This window comes from Ruditapes philippinarum, unplaced genomic scaffold (assembly GCF_026571515.1).
Source record: "Ruditapes philippinarum isolate M1 unplaced genomic scaffold, ASM2657151v2 ctg266_1_1_1_1, whole genome shotgun sequence".
NCBI classification, from domain to species: domain Eukaryota; kingdom Metazoa; phylum Mollusca; class Bivalvia; order Venerida; family Veneridae; genus Ruditapes; species Ruditapes philippinarum.
Window position 1 is genome coordinate 1 of NW_026855381.1, and position 19703 is coordinate 19703.

Here is a 19703-nt window from a genome sequence, read left to right on the forward strand (position 1 = left end):
TAATTTTTTTTCCCCCTTTTACATGAAACTAAAGAAATTTGGGGAAAATTTTTTTTGTAGTTTACAAATTTTTTATGCCCCCAAAATATCTCCTGCTACACAGAAAATTGAAACTCGGGCATTTTGATTTCAATATTCCAATTTGAAAGGGAAAAAAGAGGGCCCGTTTGTCGTCTTTTCATCAACGGGCCCTTTTCAAATAGAAAGGGGCATCTATTTTTTACAAAAGGGGTACAACTAAATTATTTAATTTTTGCAGATTTCAAATCATTTTGCCCTGTTTGGGGGTTTTTTAAATTTGCCAGCGATTTTGGGGATTTTTTCTTTTTCTTTCATGTGAGGGGGTTTATCCAGCTAGCTTAGGGATGGTTGATGGTTCATGTGGTGCCCACAGGGTGCAAAAAAATAATGAAAAAGGGGTACCCAAGGTTTTCTTCCACCAGTAAAGCTGGAAAGTGGCAATATGACCTTTACAGTACAGGCATGACTTTGAACTCAGCAAAACAAACAAATAAACTATATTTACTGACTTACTATTTAGATGTTTGCTGTGTTGATACATTTATGTTTTGCCATGTTGATACCTTTCATTGACCTTTTTCCCTTTGCCAGGGTTTTAACTTGATTAGGTTGATACTTAAGCCTTGTCAGTATAACATCAGGGAGCATCCAACAATGTTACACATATTCTTGTTTAACTACAAACATGTTTAATAATATTGTTGAAAGTAACATTATAATATTACAGTGATAACACAGTCTATGTAATAATGTTGAAAGTAACATTATAATATTACAGTGATAACACAGTCTATGTAATAATGTTGAAAGTTACATTATAATATTACAGTGATAACACAGTGTATGTAATGTTGAAAGTTACATTATAATATTACAGTGATAACACAGTCTATGTAATAATGTTGAAAGTTACATTATAATATTACAGTGATAACACAGTCTATGTAATGTTGTTGAAAGTTACATTATAATAACACAGTGTATGTAATGTTGAAAGTTACATTATAATATTACAGTGATAACACAGTGTATGTAATAATGTTGAAAGTTACATTATAATATTACAGTGATAACACAGTCTATGTAATTTTGGTGAAAGTTACATTATAATATTACAGTGATAACACAGTGTATGTAATAATGTTGAAAGTTACATTATAATATTACAGTGATAACACAGTGTATGTAATAAATGTTTGAAAAGTTACATTTATAATATTACAGTGTGATAACACAGTCTATGTAATAATGTTGAAAGTTACATTATAATATTACAGTGATAACACAGTCTATGTATTTTTGGTGAAAGTTACATTAAATATTACAGTGAAAACACAGTGTATGTAATAATGTTGAAAGTTACATTATAATATTACAGTGATAACACAGTGTATGTAATAATGTTGAAGTTACATTATAATATTACAGTGGTAACACAGTCTATGTAATAATGTTGAAAGTTACATTATAATATTACAGTGATAACACAGTCTATGTAATGTTGGTGAAAGTTACATTATAATATTACAGTGATAACACAGTCTATGTAATAATGTTGAAAGTTACATTATAATATTACAGTGATAACACAGTCTATGTAATAATGTTGAAAGTTACATTATAATATTACAGTGATAACACAGTCGATGTAATGTTGTTGAAAGTAACATTATAATATTACAGTGATAACACAGTCTATAGCTCCTGTGGTAACAGTGACATCAGCACCAGCAGTTGATTCAACAGCACCAAGTGGACCTGACAGTGCAGTGTTTCAGGTAAAACTTACTCTTATATAATGGATTCGCTTTGTCGTGTCCATCGGTCCGTCTCCATTTTCGTGTCTGCTCTATAACTCCTATACCAATTGAAGGATTTTCTTCAAACTTGGCTCAAATGTTCACCTCAACAAGGGGATGTGCAGAACCCATGTTGCCCATGTGTCATTAAGGTCAAGGTCACAATTGAAGGTCAAATATCAAACACAATCAAATATTAGACAGTATGTGTGTCCGCTCTGTAAGTCCTACACTAATTGAAAGATTTTCTTCAAACTTGGCTCAAATGTTCACCTCAACAAGGGGATGTGCAAAACCCATGTTGCCCATGTGTCAGCTTAAGGTAGCTCGCTACTTTCCGACCGAAATATGACAACATCTCAGATCTTGATGATTTTTTGTATGCAAACGTATAAATATGTGAGCTTTACTTCTGCAGTATTATTTTATAAATAAACAGCGTTACTATGACGTCAAAGCGCCCTCTATCGGTGGCGGCAAAATTGCGTCTTTTTTATCAATAAACCGGTCTGTTCTTATCAATTTTCATCCGATTTATTTCATTTTAATTTTATAATGTTCAGTAAATGAATGTCTTTGTAATGATGTCTTTCTTTAACATTTACTCAATAGTCTGTGATTTTACGTCATTTTTCTCTAACGTTTCTGACGTCCATATTTGATGCAAATATCGCGCGATATCGCAATAAAGATTGTGTAATAAAAAAAATCAACACGGTGAATTTTTGCTATAATTTTTCCGAGCGTGTAGTGAGATAGTGAAGGAAAATATTTATGCAATAAAAATATAGGGTCAACGCGTAAGATATTTTGCTATTACTGTTTTAAAATAAAATAAAAGGTGAGTGAAACGTAATGATTTTGGTGACGTTAATAGATGTTGGAGTTCAAATAACAATTTTCTTACGTCAGACATTACGATAGTAAGTATAAACAACACAGGGAACTTGATGAAATGTATATTTTTTTAATATGTTGATTATTTTCTCATTGAAAGCATGTGCTAGCATGAGCACATTTACAATGTTTAATTCCGAACAATCCCTTTTTAAATACTTTCCTAATTTGCAGGACACTGTCTCATACATCTTTTAATTCTAATTTTATAATGTGATGTTGTTAAAGTGTTATATTATTATATGAATTAACTAGTTTCAGCGCAAAAAATAAGATTCACATATTGCCTGTATGAATGAAGTAAGAATATTAGTTTGCTTATCTTATACCCGTAGAATATTTATTTTACGTTACATTCAGCTTTTAAACACATTTTCATAAAATCACATAAAGGCAGACGAGCCTCGGTGTCAAAACACATCGTAAAAATACAATTAAAATAGATATGCATACAAATGTGCCGAAATAAGTGGATTAAATAAAATTTCAAATATGTTAAAGGGACTCCACTGAGTTTTTTTGACATGATGGAATGAAAAATATTTTTTCCAGATAAAATGTACCATTTGATGTAGGGTTAGACCATAATCTTTGTGGCAAAATTTTCAGAGCATTCGCGCACTTCGTTTTTCCAGAATAATTATTCAAAATGAAAAGCGTTTAAACGCGTTTTCACCCAAATCGGGGGCTAACAAAAGCATAAAAATACGATTTTCAATTTATTTCAAAGTATTTTTTTCTTAACTATCTTCGCATTATATTTCTGTTTTAAAAGTGCCCAGGTCATTTATGTAAGAAATTCAAATGTTATGTGTTTGGCTTTTCAACCTCAGTGGAGTCCCTTTAAGAATATTTTAAAAACAAACTGTACAAGAAACAAAAACCTTTATTTTATTTTTATTTTTGCTTACCATTTTTAAGTCTGTGCAATACATAGATTATATAATTATAATCTAATTAAAATGTCATGATAATTAGAAAATGAGCACTTATGTGACAAACGGAAGCAAAATCATACTGAATAAAAAATATATAAGCATATTCGCAACTGCAGACTCGAATGTGAAACACCCAATATAACCATTACTCAACTCGGATTCATTACCGCTTTTCATAACAGTATAACATAGCGGGCTTAAAGTATTATTTATTTCTAAAAGCTCAACTACATTTTACCTCTGTAGGGCAAACACTCTAGGCAACAAAGGGCAATTTCTCTGTAAAGGTTATACTGTATATTTAATTAAATACAAAATATAATTATTAAATAACTTGTGCAACATTTGTTACCACTGAATACGAATAATGTATTATCTTGACGTTATCTTGTTTCATTTTTTAATACAATACAGTTTGCTTTAAAACAAAAATAAAAAAACAAGAAAAAATAAACAACCTCAAAACACACACCAAAACACGTGTTCATGATGTAAACAATAAAAGTGAAAACTTCTCCTTATTAAGGGAGATCATAATCAGGTATTTAACTTTGAATATTCTTCTGTTGCCACGTTGTAATCGGTAAAGGAGGTCTTACGCAGAATTCGGAAGGCATGGATTCGAGACACGACTGCGCATTGTACTGCGTATTATCCTTTAGAATTGTTTACTGTGAATGAAATGTTTCAAGGTCCACCTCGGACTCCTGTCATTCATTTCCAAAGAGAAGTTGATACTGTGAGAAACATGGTTTCGTTAAATTTCCTCCGCTATAATTGAAATAATGTTGAAAGCGGCGTTAAACCCAATATTAAAAAAAATAAGAAGATATAAAACATAAAATGCATAGTTCATTATTTTGATAGGCTCTACATAGCACTGCATTATGTGCAGACAAACGAGCTTCTCCCACAACCATAATCACACAAATTGAGAATCCCTACATAATCGCCTTCAGTACAAGGGAATCTGTATTTAATATGCAAAATTCTCCGCTTCTGAACATACAAAATAAATCAATGGATCTTTCGCCTCTAATCGAGAAATGATCGCGGCTTCAGGTCGCCTCAAAGATGCGCTAGTAAACGCATACCGCGAGTCAGCTAGTTTAAAATAAATAAGAATATCTGTAATTATATGTGAAATACGTGAGAAATTAAAAGCCATAGCATGAGAGCGTGATTCCTGCTTTAAATCTGAGTCCCACGCTTAGTGCAAGGATATTTAGCTGCGAGAGAAAATAGAATAACTGATGGCTGTCAATAAATAAATTTTTATACGTGTAGAAATTTTTTTGAATTAAATGTCTGCTAGATTTTATAATATAATTAAGACTACCAGTGAATCATGACTTACGTACAAATCGTTGCTACTTCCAGTTTGATCATATATTTTTTGAAACGTAAATTGGATTCATTTCCTACCAGAGACATAGATGTTATCTATGTCTCTGTTTCTACTAACTGATATAAAAATTATACAATTCAAAATTGTTACATATGATAATATGGAAGTTTGTACCGGGATACACATTGGCAACTGCACCAGCCTGTTCATTCTCTTTTTCTGACATTCTTTGCAAAATTTGTTTTTTAAATTTCCACTTAGGTGACCTTTTAATTATATTTTTCAATGTTTCTGAATTGTCTTTCAGTACTTGAGGTATTTATATTCCATTCGTTGCAGTTTTTTCAGAGATTGATACCAACTTTTGCAGACAGTTTTACCCTGAATTGTTGTACATGTATATATTTGAAGATATTCATCGAAATGCAGGCATCTCTGACAGGACTTTTAAAAAAAACATTTTTACGGAACATGTCTAAATACTATTGTTGTTAATGGTTTTCACAACATTTTTATTCCTGCCAGTATGATATTTATCGAAAAAGTCGTGAAAATTTCCTTGAGAAAAATATTTGACGTCACCAAAATCATTACGTTTTACTCACCCTTTATTTTATATTCAAATAGTAATAGCAAAATATCTTACGCGTTGACCCTATATTTTTATTGCATAAAGATTTTCTTTAATGACTTCACTACATGTTAAAAAAATTATAGCAAAATTCACCGTGTTGATTTTTTATTATTTCACAATCTTTATTGCGATATCGCGCGATATTTGCATCAAATATGGACGTCAGAACGTGAGGGAAAATAACGTAGAATCGCAGAGTATTAAGCAAATGTTCAAGAAAGACATCGTTACAAAAACATACATTTACTGAACACTATAAAATTAAAATGAAGGAAATCGGATGAAAATTGATAAGAACAGACCGGTTTATTGATAAAAAAGAGGCACTTTCGCCGTCACCGATAGAGGGCGCTTTGACGTCATAGTAACGCTGTTTATTTATAAAATAATGCTGCAGAAGTAAAGCTTACATATCTACATGTCTGTATACCAAAAATCATCAAGATCTGAGATATTGTCAAATTTCGGTCGGAAAGTAGCGAGCTACCTTAAGGTCAAGATCACAATTGAAGGTCAAATATCAAACAATCAAATATTACACGGTATGTCGTGTCCGCTCTGTAAGTCCTACACTAATTGAAAGATTTTCTTCAATCTTGGCTCAAATGTTCACCTCAACAAGGGGATGTGCAGAACCCATGTCTCCCTTTTGCCGGCTTAAGGTCAACGTCATACTTGAAGGTCAAAAGTTGACTTAGAAAATAATCTTAAATTTTAACATTTATTTGAATATTTCTGAATCTAGAAAAGGTTTTTGCTTGAAACTTAAAATATATATGAAGTGTCACAATTAAGATATGCTGGTCAAGTTTCATAACTCTGTATTGCACTTTGACAAAGTTATGCCCCTTTTTAAGTCTTCAGATTTACATACAATCAAATATTAGAAAATATGTCGTGTCAGCTCTATAAATCCTATACTAATGGAAGAATTTTCTTCAAACTTTACTCAAATGTTCACCTCAACAAGGTTATGTGCAGAATCCATGTCACCCTTGTGCCAGATTAAGGTCAAGGCCACACTTGAAGGTAAAAAATTGACATAAATAAAATGTTTAGTACATTGGGAAAATGAAAGGTTATTTGTAACTGCTTCGAACATGATTTGATAATATATATTTATCCTATTACCTGTACAGTTAGTCTTTTTTTCACCAGAGATAATTTCTTTTTATGTATTTGTGCCACTTAAGTTATTCCCTTAACCACCTTTCCAAGTCGTCTTCTGTCAAGGACATTGGAGGGGGTATGAATCGCATTCAGCGATAGTTCTAGTTAACTATATATATAGACTTTAGAGTACATTTTGCATTTACTTGCAATAGCTATTGCAGACTTTTAAGTATTAAGTAACTGTAATGGTTATAAGATAATCTTGATTGCAAGCTTTCATTGAAACTGCTACACAAACTTCTTATAGTTACTTTTTAAACCTTTTCAGTGTTAATATGACTAAAAACTTAAAATAAAAGATACAATAGTAGCATGATGATGAATTTGTCAGTAAAAGTGTGCCTTAATAAGACTTACAGTGCTGTTATCAAAACTGAAAAGCCTTTGCCAACAATACAGGGTCAAACCAGTCTGAGATCTGTTAAATCTTACCGGCAGCTGTTTATTGTATGCTGACCAACTTTCAAATTTTCATCAAAATGCCCTATAAAGTATTGACAGAAGTTGGTTCACTAGGGTTCATATAATGGATATGTACATTGTAATTCTAAATTGTTAGTTGTATCTTTGTTTATTTTTGTGGATAACATCTCCACAACACTTATTTTCAATGTATATTATAACATTATTCAGATTCTAATCTTAAGAGTGATTTTGTTTTTTATTTTCAGGGAAATTTCAACCCTCCTCCAGGACCATTTGGCCCACCTCCACCATTTACAAGACCACCATTAGGGCCGGGCCCTCCACATCCACCACCCTTTGATTACCATGGTAACTTGATGTTTTAATGTGCATTCATTTAAATCTTTTTTTTTTCAGTTTTAAAATGTGGTAACAATTTCATAAACATGCAAATACAAATGTATTTTGAAGGTCCACCATACAACTAGGCAAGGTGCTCTGACCATTTCCCATGTTCAAATTTAGTAACTAAACTCACCTGGCATAACGTTTGATAGTTGTGACTGGTCATATTGAAATGATGTTTTATATTTAACTTTACCTTTCATGAAGTAGTAGGTAATTGTCTTAGATTCTTATCTCTCAAATTTTGGTTCCAGCCACTTTAAAATCACACACATAAAAACACACGTAATATATGCTTATACCTCATATAAGATACCATAAAGGTTTTTAATTTTTTTAGGCCGGTTGGCTGGCTTATATTACCTTATACATGTGTATGATTGTATAAATTTAGAGAAATTTTGCTACACTAGTAATATTATTAATATTACCATTTAGAAAATTACAATTTTGTTGTTGTTAATATATTTCAGCTCCATGGCAAGGTCCACCACCCTCGGGACCTGGTGGCCCAGGCTTCCCGATGCCAGACTTCAGTAAGCCCCCTCCAGGATTCCCGCCCCCGGGGATGCAGAGGATGCCCCCTCCAGATATTGATCTCACTCCGTCAGTCCCATACTATGAGTTACCAGCTGGGTTAATGGCTCCACTTGTTAAAGTAAACTTTTATAAATCATTGTTGTTGTAAAATAAAATATATGCTAGATACATAGAGAAGAGCTTTAAGCATGTTGAATCAGTTTTTGAAATGAAATTTGAAATAAATATCATGTACTGGCATCTTGTATTAAATTGCTAAGCATTGTAGATAAAATTATAATAGTTTTGCAATTTCTTGGTAAATCGGTTGATGTTTTATATTTAAATAAAATATTTTGTTGCTACATGCAATGTATGCATAAAATATATGCGATCGCCATGCTATTGCAAAGAAGATTTATCACCTCAAGATACAATGGGTCTACAATTTATTTTCAGATACTAGTATTTACTATAAGTGTTATTCTATGTAAATGATGAAGAGTGCGATTAAAAAAAATTTGATAGAGCATCACACTTAATATCAAATTCCAGTATATACCAGATAAGGCCCTTGAATGATTAAATGCTTAAATCTCGCCTTTTCACCCGCCAAAATGCACTTTAAGATGTCTAATTCATCTATTCACAGTGATTTATAATCAATAATGAATGAAAATGTAAAAATCAGCGAAAAAAGAGAAACTTTCTACTTTATGATCATGATTTCTGCAAGCGTCTAGAGGTACTGCTACAACACTGTAGTGAGTTAAAGTCAATGATGAATACATAAAGTGATACAATATCATTAATTTTCTACCTGTATTATCTACCAGTACATGTATTACAATAAATCTGTCATTTGATGTACATATATTTTTCTATTTTAAGATGTCGAGATGAATATATTATGTAGAGAGAATAGAATTGGAATCTTACTTGATTAACTAATATATATTTGTTTGTTCCACAGCTTGAAGATCATGATTATCGGCCATTAGAACCACGAGATATCCGGTTACCTCCCCCTATGCCACCAAGTGAACGTTTATTGGCAGCGGTTGAGGCATTTTATAGTCCTCCATTTCATGACAGACCTAGGGACAGGTATTACAATTATTGTTTCTATGTTTTCTATTCATTTATAATCTCATGATGTGAATTTTGGAATCATTGAGTCGACATACATTTTGTAGAGAATGTTTTGATTTTAGCTTACCCGAGCACAAAGTGTATAAGGATCACTGGAAAACTAAAAATTTAATTTACAAAATTTCAGAAACTACCAATTTTTCCAAAAGAAAAACTTTTTCATTAGATTTTTTTAGGATAGCTAAATTGTCGTCTTTTTTGTTACAAGTGTCTTCGGGCCTTGAGATTCAGTTATTATTGGTGGAAAACCCAATTTTGCACGAAATTCTTTCTTGTTACATAAACTTTTATAAGGGAATATCTTAAAACCTGTTCTATTGAAGCTTAAATGACCAACTCTTAGAACTTTGGTGAGCCGCATTGTCCTTTAGGCTTGTACAAAACTTTTATTAGTTATGGCCCTAAGCAGCATTAACTTTTCAATTTACAAAAGTGAATGATTTAAGCCCAATTGAGTGGACATTTTGTTATGAAAATATATAATCAACATGTCCTACTATGAATTTTGAATTGACCATTGTGAGTTAAAAGGATTTCTAAAATAATGACATTCAGCTGAGTAAGCAACCCAACAGTAAAGTGAATTGTCACACTGCACAGATATGAAAACTGACATGGCACAGCTCTATACTGCTGTAGAAAAGTTTGTATTGTTGGGTATATTACGGATTTTCAATAACAAAATAGTAAAGTTATAAATAACAAAATAGTTAAATGAAGCAGCAGCCAGCTTGAATAGGCAGTCTAACTAACCTGCATACATGTACAGGTTGGTCTGGCAGACTCTTAATTAACTTAGGCAAGTAGTTATGTTTCTATCGAGAAGAAAAGTTAAACGTTAAAGTATAATTTCATATTTCAACTCTGTGTCGTATGATAGTTTCATAAGCTTCAATTTCATCAAAGATCTATACAGTTCTGATCTATATAAAGTTTTATGATCTTAATTAAAACACGATTAGTTTCTGGCAAATATCAAATTTATATAAGAGGTTGAAAATTTTGCTTCTAAGTTGAACAGGAAATTATCAGGGTTGTTTTTTTTGTGGTTGGATGTTCTGCTATGTGATTTGATAACATCAAGGGAAGTAATTACTTGATGCTACTTTTATCTGGACTGTTGTTAATTTGCCTTAAATTACACATGTCAACACTATGAAGTTTTTGTTTTTTTTAGAATTTGGTTTTGTTCCTGTTTGAAACTTTTATGTGCTGAATGTTTGCTTAAATGAATATTTACACACAGCCTGATTGCAACAACAGTGGAATTAGGCAATATTGTCCTTGAAAGCTAATTGCACTGTTTGAACATTTTACTTGTAGACGTTGCCCTGAATTTGTTTGTGAAACTATACTACTCTGTTAATTAAGTCTTATTGATCACATGTAAAACATCAAACCTTGTCTAGACTACTCACCATTTAGAGGAAGTGGTGAGAAAGTAAATTACTGATTGATACCATTGTAAATATATATTTTATATAAGTTTGTTCAATCTTGTTTACAGTGAAGGATGGGAAAAACTTGGTTTGTACGAATTTTTCAAGGCTAAACAAAAGGCAAGGAAGTTGAAAGACCAGGAAGAAGGTTCTTCTAGATCAAGATCAAGGTCAAGATCAAGGTCACACTCAAAATCTAGGTCAAGGTCGAGGTCAAGATCAGGATCATTGTCAAGGTCACCAAGGAGGTCGCCTGTAAGGTCACCACCAAGAAGACGTAGATATAACAGCAGAAGTAACAACAGTAGCAGAAGTAGAAGTAGATCAAGGTTAAAACATTGATTGTTTATTTACATGTTCTATTTAACATACCATTGTAACAAAGCTTGGCTAGCCTGGGATTAAGGCGTTAATTTTTTGCTTATTCATAACATACATGCTATTTCATACTCGATCGTCATAGATAACACAACATCTATGGTTTTGATAGTATCAACGCCTGGGGAAACATGCGGGGTTTCCCATGTAATTATCGACTGATGATAATCCTTTTAATAGACTGATTAGCATGTGACCAACAAATTACACGACTAAATTGAAATGGAGGCGGAGATGATGAATGTTGAAAATTTGATGCCATTTACTATTATAAACTGCGTCCAGCACAATTCTCTGATGCGCACAAATTTTATCCAATTTAACTATTCAAACCTGTTGATCGAATTCACTCATCATGCAATAAACTTTGTCAACGTGTGTTAGTTTTTAATCGGAAATGGTATTTTGAAAGCGAGGCTCCGTAACTGTTCGTTGAGCTTCGGGTCACTTTGTGGAAATTCCGTTTCTATTTTTAGAAACTAGTTTGTCATTGCATAAGTTATCGTTCTTTAAATAACACCCGTAATTTTCGGGTGAATACTAGGTGGCGCTTCAATCGAAAATTGTATTTCCCCAGGCTGTTGATTTGCCAAACAGAAGCATATAAAAAATTGACAGACTGGAACCCAGGCTAAAGCTTGGCAACAATGCTATCTTCCTGACACAATGTTAACATTTTAAGATAGTTGCATATAATACAGTTGGAAAGGATAAGAACTTTATTGAAATTTCTGTCAATACTTTGTACCACTATATCCCAGTTAGATAAACATGCTTGACAAGCCTGTGTTAATGGTTCATCTTGAGTACTGATATCAGTGATGACTTCCTTTTGTTATTATAAGGACAATAATTATAAACACAAATTAAAGTGGTATAGTTTTTTCTTGGAAACCTTCCTTGTAATGGTTTAATTGACTATTTACTTCTTTTTTTAGCTCACCTAAGCAAAAGGTGCTCAAGGTGAGTTTTGAAAGGGCAGTTGTCGTTTTTGTCATAAACCCAATTTACCAAAAGTTTTAAAAAAACATATCCTAGACCATTTTACATTTCCCTTTAAAATAAAGTTCCTCTGATTTTGCAAAGGAGGTCAAGGAGCTAAAATAGACTTAAAAATGAAATTTTTTTTTTTAAAAACAAACTAGAGAAGTTTTGGGGGGTAAAATCACCTTGTGGTTTTTTTACAAATTTAATTAAAATGGGGGAAAAACCCCCCTTGGGGGTAAAGTTTTCAAAGACTTATATAGAATAATTTTTTTCTTTTTTGAATATGAACGCAATACCCAACTTAATTATTTTGCTTGAGCTTGCCAGACTTTTTCAAAAATTAGTAATGCTCCCACTCAAAAAAAGACCCCCTTTTTTCACAATTTCCTGGACAAAATTAAACCCCTTAAAAAAGATAATTTTTACAATCTTTTTAAAAACAAAAAATTTTTTGGGTACCGTAACAGAAAAAATTGCAAAGATAAAAAATATACCCAGAATTAATAACATTCAAAATTTATTTTAAATTTTTAAAAAGATTTTAGTTTACAAATAAGTTTTGTGGTAAAAACCCCATCAAATGGGGGAAAAATATTTGAGAACATATTTTATCCCGTCTTGTCGAAAACCCCGGGGCCCCGAACAAAAAACTTACAATTTAAAAATTCAAAAGGGCCTCAATCCAAACCAAGAAGTAAAATTTTTAAACTGTTTGGTGTATTGATCAAAGGGAGACAATGAAAGCATGATGTTATTTCTCAACATATTTTGCATTGCTCTATTCAGATGGTTAGCTGAATGAAAGGAGCAAAGTTAACAAAATTGATTTATGATATGATTTACTGTTAAATTGAAAATTAAATTTGTATTGATATATACATGTATATCTCGAACATCACTGCTATTATATGCTACTTTATGTTATCAATGAAAAATCAAACAACAGTAATGCAAGTTGATGAGTGTCCTGGAGACAAGTCTTTTTTATCAAATTTGTTTAAATGTTCATTTATTCAGATCAAGGTCAAGGTCAGACTCAAGGTCACCACTGCCATACAGAAGGTCAAGCAGGTCACCATCACCTGTAAGACGGAAAAGATCAAGGTCGCCAGATTCTAGATCTGGAAGTGTAACCCCTCCAACCTTGTAAGTGTTTCATGCTGATCTATGCATAAATTATGTTATTAAAAACAACAGTTATCAAAACATTTTTATAATTAATCTATTCTAAACAAAATAATGACTATTGTGATCTTTCACTTTAAATTTTGGTTATGAATTTAAAGGCAATTTTATGTGTTTCTAACATTAATGTATCTCTTGAAACATTATTGCTACTGATAATAACATTGTATATGCATTCTAAATTCTATTCTTTATTCTTTAATTTGAACTGTTTCCTATGATGATATAATATGATAATAATGGTAACAGTGACATTGATATATTTTTCAAGTTCTACAGAGTCATTTTTGGCCGCAGCTGCTGCAGCTAACACAAACCAGAATCTTGGTGAGGAAAATAGAGGTCATATGTTGCTGAAGAAAATGGGTAAGATTGACAGATATCAGATTGATAAACATATATAAGTTCATACATTAAATTGATGCTTGCCAGAATTACTAACTTTAAATGTTAGAAAAGTTGTTACTTATGTTGTTAAGGCCCCACTACTTAAGAGAGGCATATAGATTTGCCTTTGTCCGTCCCGCTGTCACTTTGTCTATCCATAGAATGAAAAAATATGAGGGCATTGTATGGATACCTTTCTAGTTATTTAATTTCAAAATAATACTTTAAACATAACAAACAATTCTTCCATATTTAATCTTACATAAAATTAATCAAGGTACCGGTATGGCATTAAACCTTGTTAGTGATGTAAGGGAGGTAATCATGATTTGAACAATTTAAGTAAACAGGTATTATTTGTATGTTTTAGGTTGGGGTGGTAAAGGTCTAGGAGCTAAGGAACAAGGTATTGTAGATCCTATAGAGGCAGCAGATGTTAGAGACAGGAATGATATGTATAAAGGTGTAGGAATTAATATGAGTGATCCATTTGAACAGTTCAGGAAAAATAAAAGCCAGGGATTTATTACACGTATGCAGGCCAGAGACAGTAATAAAGATGGTAAGTATTACAATAAACTATGATAAATTTAAACCTAAAACGCCATGTTCAGACGTTCAAATCATTCTATGTTCTGATAAAAGTAATGTAGAAAACGTTATTTTCAGTATTAGTCAAAGTGTATAGCTTTATTTTTTGGGATTTTTAACATGTAACTGAAGTTACTCTTCTGTTTATTGACTATCAGTAATGAATTGCAGAATTCAAATTTTTTTCTCTAGCTTTATGTTCTTATTTTTGGCTAAATACAATTTTAAAACTTTTAGAATAGTTGTGACAAACTGTTTAAAATTGAAGTTGTTAATTTATAAATACTCTTTTTTACTGTTCATATTGACTATCAGTAATGATTGGATTTTTACCAAAAGATGAATAATACTTTTAGGTCATGTTATGAAATTTTTCAACAGTTATTTCATTCATCAAATATTATACTTTCTTAAAATTTAAAAATGTTTTGTGTCAAAATAAACATGTAAATGTTTAAGGTCCTTTAAGGAAAAAATGTATAATAAACATCCTGCTTTTTTAATATATGTTCTTTTAGCTGTTAAGATAGCGATTTAAAAACAAATGTTTATTTGAGAATTAAGAAACATGAAGGACACTGTTGTTAGTAATAACTGTTTTGAAAGGGAAGTTGTACAGGAAATATAAAAAAAATTTATTCACGTTTATTGGGAGACAGTAAAATTTAAGCCTGCAGTTACAATTACTTTTTGCCACAAATATTAGAACTGTCGTCTGCCGTCGTCTGTCGTAAAAGGAAGCCTCTAGTAAACAACCATTATACGAGAACAAAGGTTATTTATCATATAGCTTTTATTTTTGGCAATAACAATTTTAAAACATTTGCTTAACTTGGAATTTAACACCTTACTGTTAGATTGACTATCAGTGAATGAATTGCACAAATTTTCAATTGTTTTTTTCTTTCCCGTTTTACAAGGAAAATTTTTAATGGGAATTCTTTAGGTGAGGTTTTTTAAAATCCAAAAAATTAAAATTTTTAGAAGGAATTTTTGAACAAATTTTTTAGTTTGGCCCTTTGGTTGATCCTTTTCAAAATTGAAATAGTGTGAACAATTTCAAACCGTGGCAAGATTTTGCTGTAAACTTCCAGGTTTCACAAACCTTAAGTGTTATTTTATAAATTATGTTTCTGTTTTCTTTTTTGTAGAGAAGAAAAAGAGGTCTGCAGATAACTGAAGGAAGGAGGTGTTTGGAATGAAGGTTTTTCTTCAGCATTAAATGAAAAAACACTCTACTTCTTACACTGAAGTATTGATTTGCCTTTGTTTAAGTTTGGACAGTCTGTTATCACCAATACATGATAAATATTCTTTTGAAGTTATGTCATGTTATGTAAAATAATCATTACTATTATCATATCATCATCGTCATCATCATCACTTACATCTTCATCAGTACAGACATTGTAAGTAAAAGTGTCATGTGTTCAAGAATGGATCATGTCGAAATGTTAAGTGTCCTTTAAGGAATAAATGTTATAAATGAAACACTCCTGTTTTCTTATATATATGTTCCTTTAAGCTTTATAAGTATAGGCGTTTAATATTACATACATGTTTATTTAGAGGAAATTATAAAAACAGAAAGGACACTGTTGGTTGTAATAATAACTGTTTCCTAGAAAGTGCAAAGTTGTACAGGAAATATGATAAAAAAATATTATTCATCTGTTTTGATTGGGTTTAGTTACACTGTAAATTTCATTAAGCACCTGATCAGCTTTACTGAGGCATTACTTTTTATGCCCCTACAAAGTGGGAGCATTTAGCGTTGCACTTGTCTGTCTGTCTGTCCGTCCGTCTGTCTGCACTACCAAATACGGATAGGGGGCACAATAGAGTTCATTCCGTAACAATAGAGTAAGGGGCCATTGGCCCTCTATTAAACCGGACGTCCGTCTGTCCCGCAATCTTGTGAACGCAACTCGTCTTAAACCGGATGGCAGATTTTGCTTAAACTTCCAGGGATGAACAACCTTAATGTGTAGATGGTAGTAAAGGAAGGAATTTTCGCTGCGACCAAATTTAACAGAATTATGGCCCTTTGTTGATTTTTTTCACTATATACTATGTAGAAATTTTGTGAACGCAACTCCTCTTTAACCGGATGGCAGGTTTTGCTTAAACTTCCAGGGATGAACAACCATAATGTGTAGATGGTAGTTAAGGAAGGAATTTTCGCTGCAACCAAATTTATTAGAATTATGGCCCTTTGTTGATTTTTTCACTATATACTATGTAGAAATTTTGTGAATGCAACTCTTCTTAAACCGGATGGCAGATTTTGCTTAAACTTCCAGGGATGAACAACCTTAATGTGTAGATGGTAGTAAAGGAAGGAATTTTTGCTGCGACCAAATTTAACAGAATTATGGCCCTTTGTTGATTTTTAGTTTCATGTAGTCCAAAAAATATTTGACCTAGAGTCATAAGATTGACAGAACAGTGGCGTGTGGGGGCATCCGTGTCCTATGGACACATTTCTAGTCATGATAAGATTTTCCAAGATAAGTTGTTTTTCTTCTTTAGATGAGACTCACACTGATGCATGTAATTAGAATACAGCAACTTTAACCTCTTGGCCATAAAGATAAAAAAAGCTTAATGTTAATTTCAAAGGCTGAATTTTATTTAATTGGAAGAGGAATATTTTACAATAACATGGTATTGTAAAATAAATCTGAAGAAAGATTTATATAAAAGTTATTAGAGACTAGATAATGACCTAGAAACTTTTTTTTCCATTAATATGTGCAGCATTAGGGCCATGCTGTAAAATCAAATGTATTTTTCCAAAATTATAACATGGTATGCCTAAATAACAGTCACATGCTTTAGTGAACAACATAATGTAAGTAGATAATGAGCAACAAATCAGCCATTGTAGTGCTAAACCCACTCAACACATGTATTAGATTTGGAATGAGTACCAAAATCATAAAGTTAATGAAGCTATCTTAACATGATGGGAAGTTGTTCCTGAGGAAAGTAAACTCCATATTGAAGAGTAATCACAACAGGCCAATGTGTGTTGTGCTATGAAGAGCATATTTGATATTTAAAAGGTATTTAGTGTGATGGAAGTTTAGAATTTATCTGAACCACTCTCATGTCAGCAACCTGGAAGCAGTACAGGTGTCAAATATATATGAGCCGCGTCACAACAAAACCAACATAATGGGTTTGCAACCAGCATGGATCCTGATCAGACTACGCGGATGCGCAGGCTGGTCTGGATCTATGCTGGTCGCAAACTCACTATATTGGTTTTGTCATGACGCAGCTCAATTATATGACCAAATAGTCCCAGGACAGAGAAACAAGCAGCTTTACCACTAGGATTCCTTCCTCCTGCAAATATTTAGCTCATCTTTCCAAAATGGGAAAAAGAAAAGAGAACAAATATTTTTTCTCCTATATTCTTTATTGCTAAACATAAACATAAAAGCTCTTTAATGTCAAAATGACAAAATATAATGTGAAACAAATAAAAATACACATCATACATAAAGTAATCATGCTTAAAAATCTTAACAAAAGTATAGTGTAGAAAGAAAAAAGAGCCAACTAACTTTCCTGAAGTTTTGTACACATATAAGAAGTTTTAATAAAAAAAAAATAATCTGCAAAAAGTGATAAAACAATTTTTAATGTAGCGGGTAAAAATGTAATAAATTATCATAATCCTTGTATTGGGTCACTCATTATTGCGAGTACCATATTTTGCAAGCAAAGCTGAAAGGAAATTTTTCCAAAGAATCAGAAATGCATAATTGAACTGATTACATAAATTTGTAAAATGCCTTTTTATGGCTTCATTTTTACAAATTTATCAAAATATTTACTAGAGCAAAGCTTGTTTGTTTTTGTGTTACCATGTGTCTTAAAACTAAATAAAACTATCACATCTGATTACCTTAAACTTATTGGCATATAACAACACTACATTCAATCTAAAGAAACGGTATCTTTTTTTAGGAATCTGCATATTTAAGAAATGATCATTTCAAAAATAAAATTATTTTGTTTTTATGTTGTTTCACATAAAAGTATTGTCAATGGTGCTGAAAACATGAATGGCAAGCTGGCAGGCAGTGCAACGAACATATATTGGTGTAGCATAAAACTTTGTACATAATCAAGGTGAAAAAATAGGTACCAAATTGAATGATGATAGCTTGAAATCATAAATATCCATGGAAATTCTTCTGATTATTTTCTTTAAAAAAAGTGCAAAAAAAAGAGGAAACCTTTCCAATTTTTTTTCAAAAATAAAGACAAATACATATGTACATGACAACCTTTAATTTTTAAGGCCTTTTATTTAGTACTAATTGCAAATTTCTTATATATTGGTTGATTAAGATCAGAAATATCTACTTTGGTGCATATATAATAAAGTGATTGGATGATATTTGTTTAATAATACATGTATAATGATCTATTATTTCTATTTTGATTTAGGTAGCAATATTAAATCAAAGCTGCAGGTGGATATCAAAATAATTATAAATAAGAAAAAGCATAATTATATCATAAAATCTTACCAAAAAGAATAGGAAGTAAAATTTGACAAATAATTCTTACAAAAGCTACGGATATTTAAAGAAATGTACAAAAGTATCAATAATCTTTGCCCTGCTGAATTTGTGTGTAATGAATTTTAAAGGTTTTCAGCATTAGAATTATACAATCAAGCAGCCTGTACTAAAAAGAGCATGGTTATATAATTCAGCAAGGTCTGGTTTTATACTGGTAGTGTAATTCTAATAGTATAACCTAATATAATTGTCATAGTTAACTAATATTAACATTAGTAATACAGAAATTAAATTACTAGTGACAGTAATTAATATATAATATATTAGACATTTTATAAATAATATTGGGACATAGTTGGAATCCTATGCTTTCAAAAAGCTTTAAATGTAAATATATATTGATAAAAGTGTATTTTATACAAAAAAGTAAAATTTTGCCTTCACTGTAATAAAGGAAATGTAAAATTACTAAGTAAAAGTTATATAGCACTAAAAGTTGCATTCTATTCACAGGTAGTAGTGTTAAAAAGCTAACAATACACAGAAAATCATTATTACACTTTTTACTATAAATAGAAACAATAGAGTGACATGTGATCAATTTTGAGTTAGCAGAACAGTGCTGAAAATTAATAATCATAATCGCCTTCCTGAACATAAGCATCGAGAGCCAATGATCACATATGATGTCACATTATATGTCATCAAAACAAGCTATGAAATCATTTTGATTTTAAAAACTTGAGCAATTCAATTCACAATCTAGAAAAAACGTATGTTTATCTTTGATTTTTAGTCTGATCTTTTATTTTGAGAATAAGACAAAAATAGTCCTTGCCAACATCTAAATTAAAACATAAACTAAATAGACTATTGATCAAATAAGCAAACTACATACACC

The 19703-nt window shown here is 31.4% G+C and overlaps 1 protein-coding gene across 1 annotated transcript; it reads left to right on the forward strand.

The window, feature by feature from the left end:
• Window positions 1–1704: 1704 nt before the first annotated feature.
• On the forward strand, window positions 1705–15749 carry LOC132743131 (calcium homeostasis endoplasmic reticulum protein-like; the record flags this gene model as incomplete). The annotated part of the gene is given in 9 exon segments (XM_060731660.1): window positions 1705–1799; window positions 7482–7584; window positions 8094–8278; window positions 9113–9246; window positions 10799–11059; window positions 13113–13241; window positions 13552–13646; window positions 14038–14229; window positions 15410–15749. Coding segments are annotated over 9 exon segments (1223 nt in total), but the record flags the coding sequence as incomplete, so codon positions are not given.
• Window positions 15750–19703: the final 3954 nt, after the last annotated feature.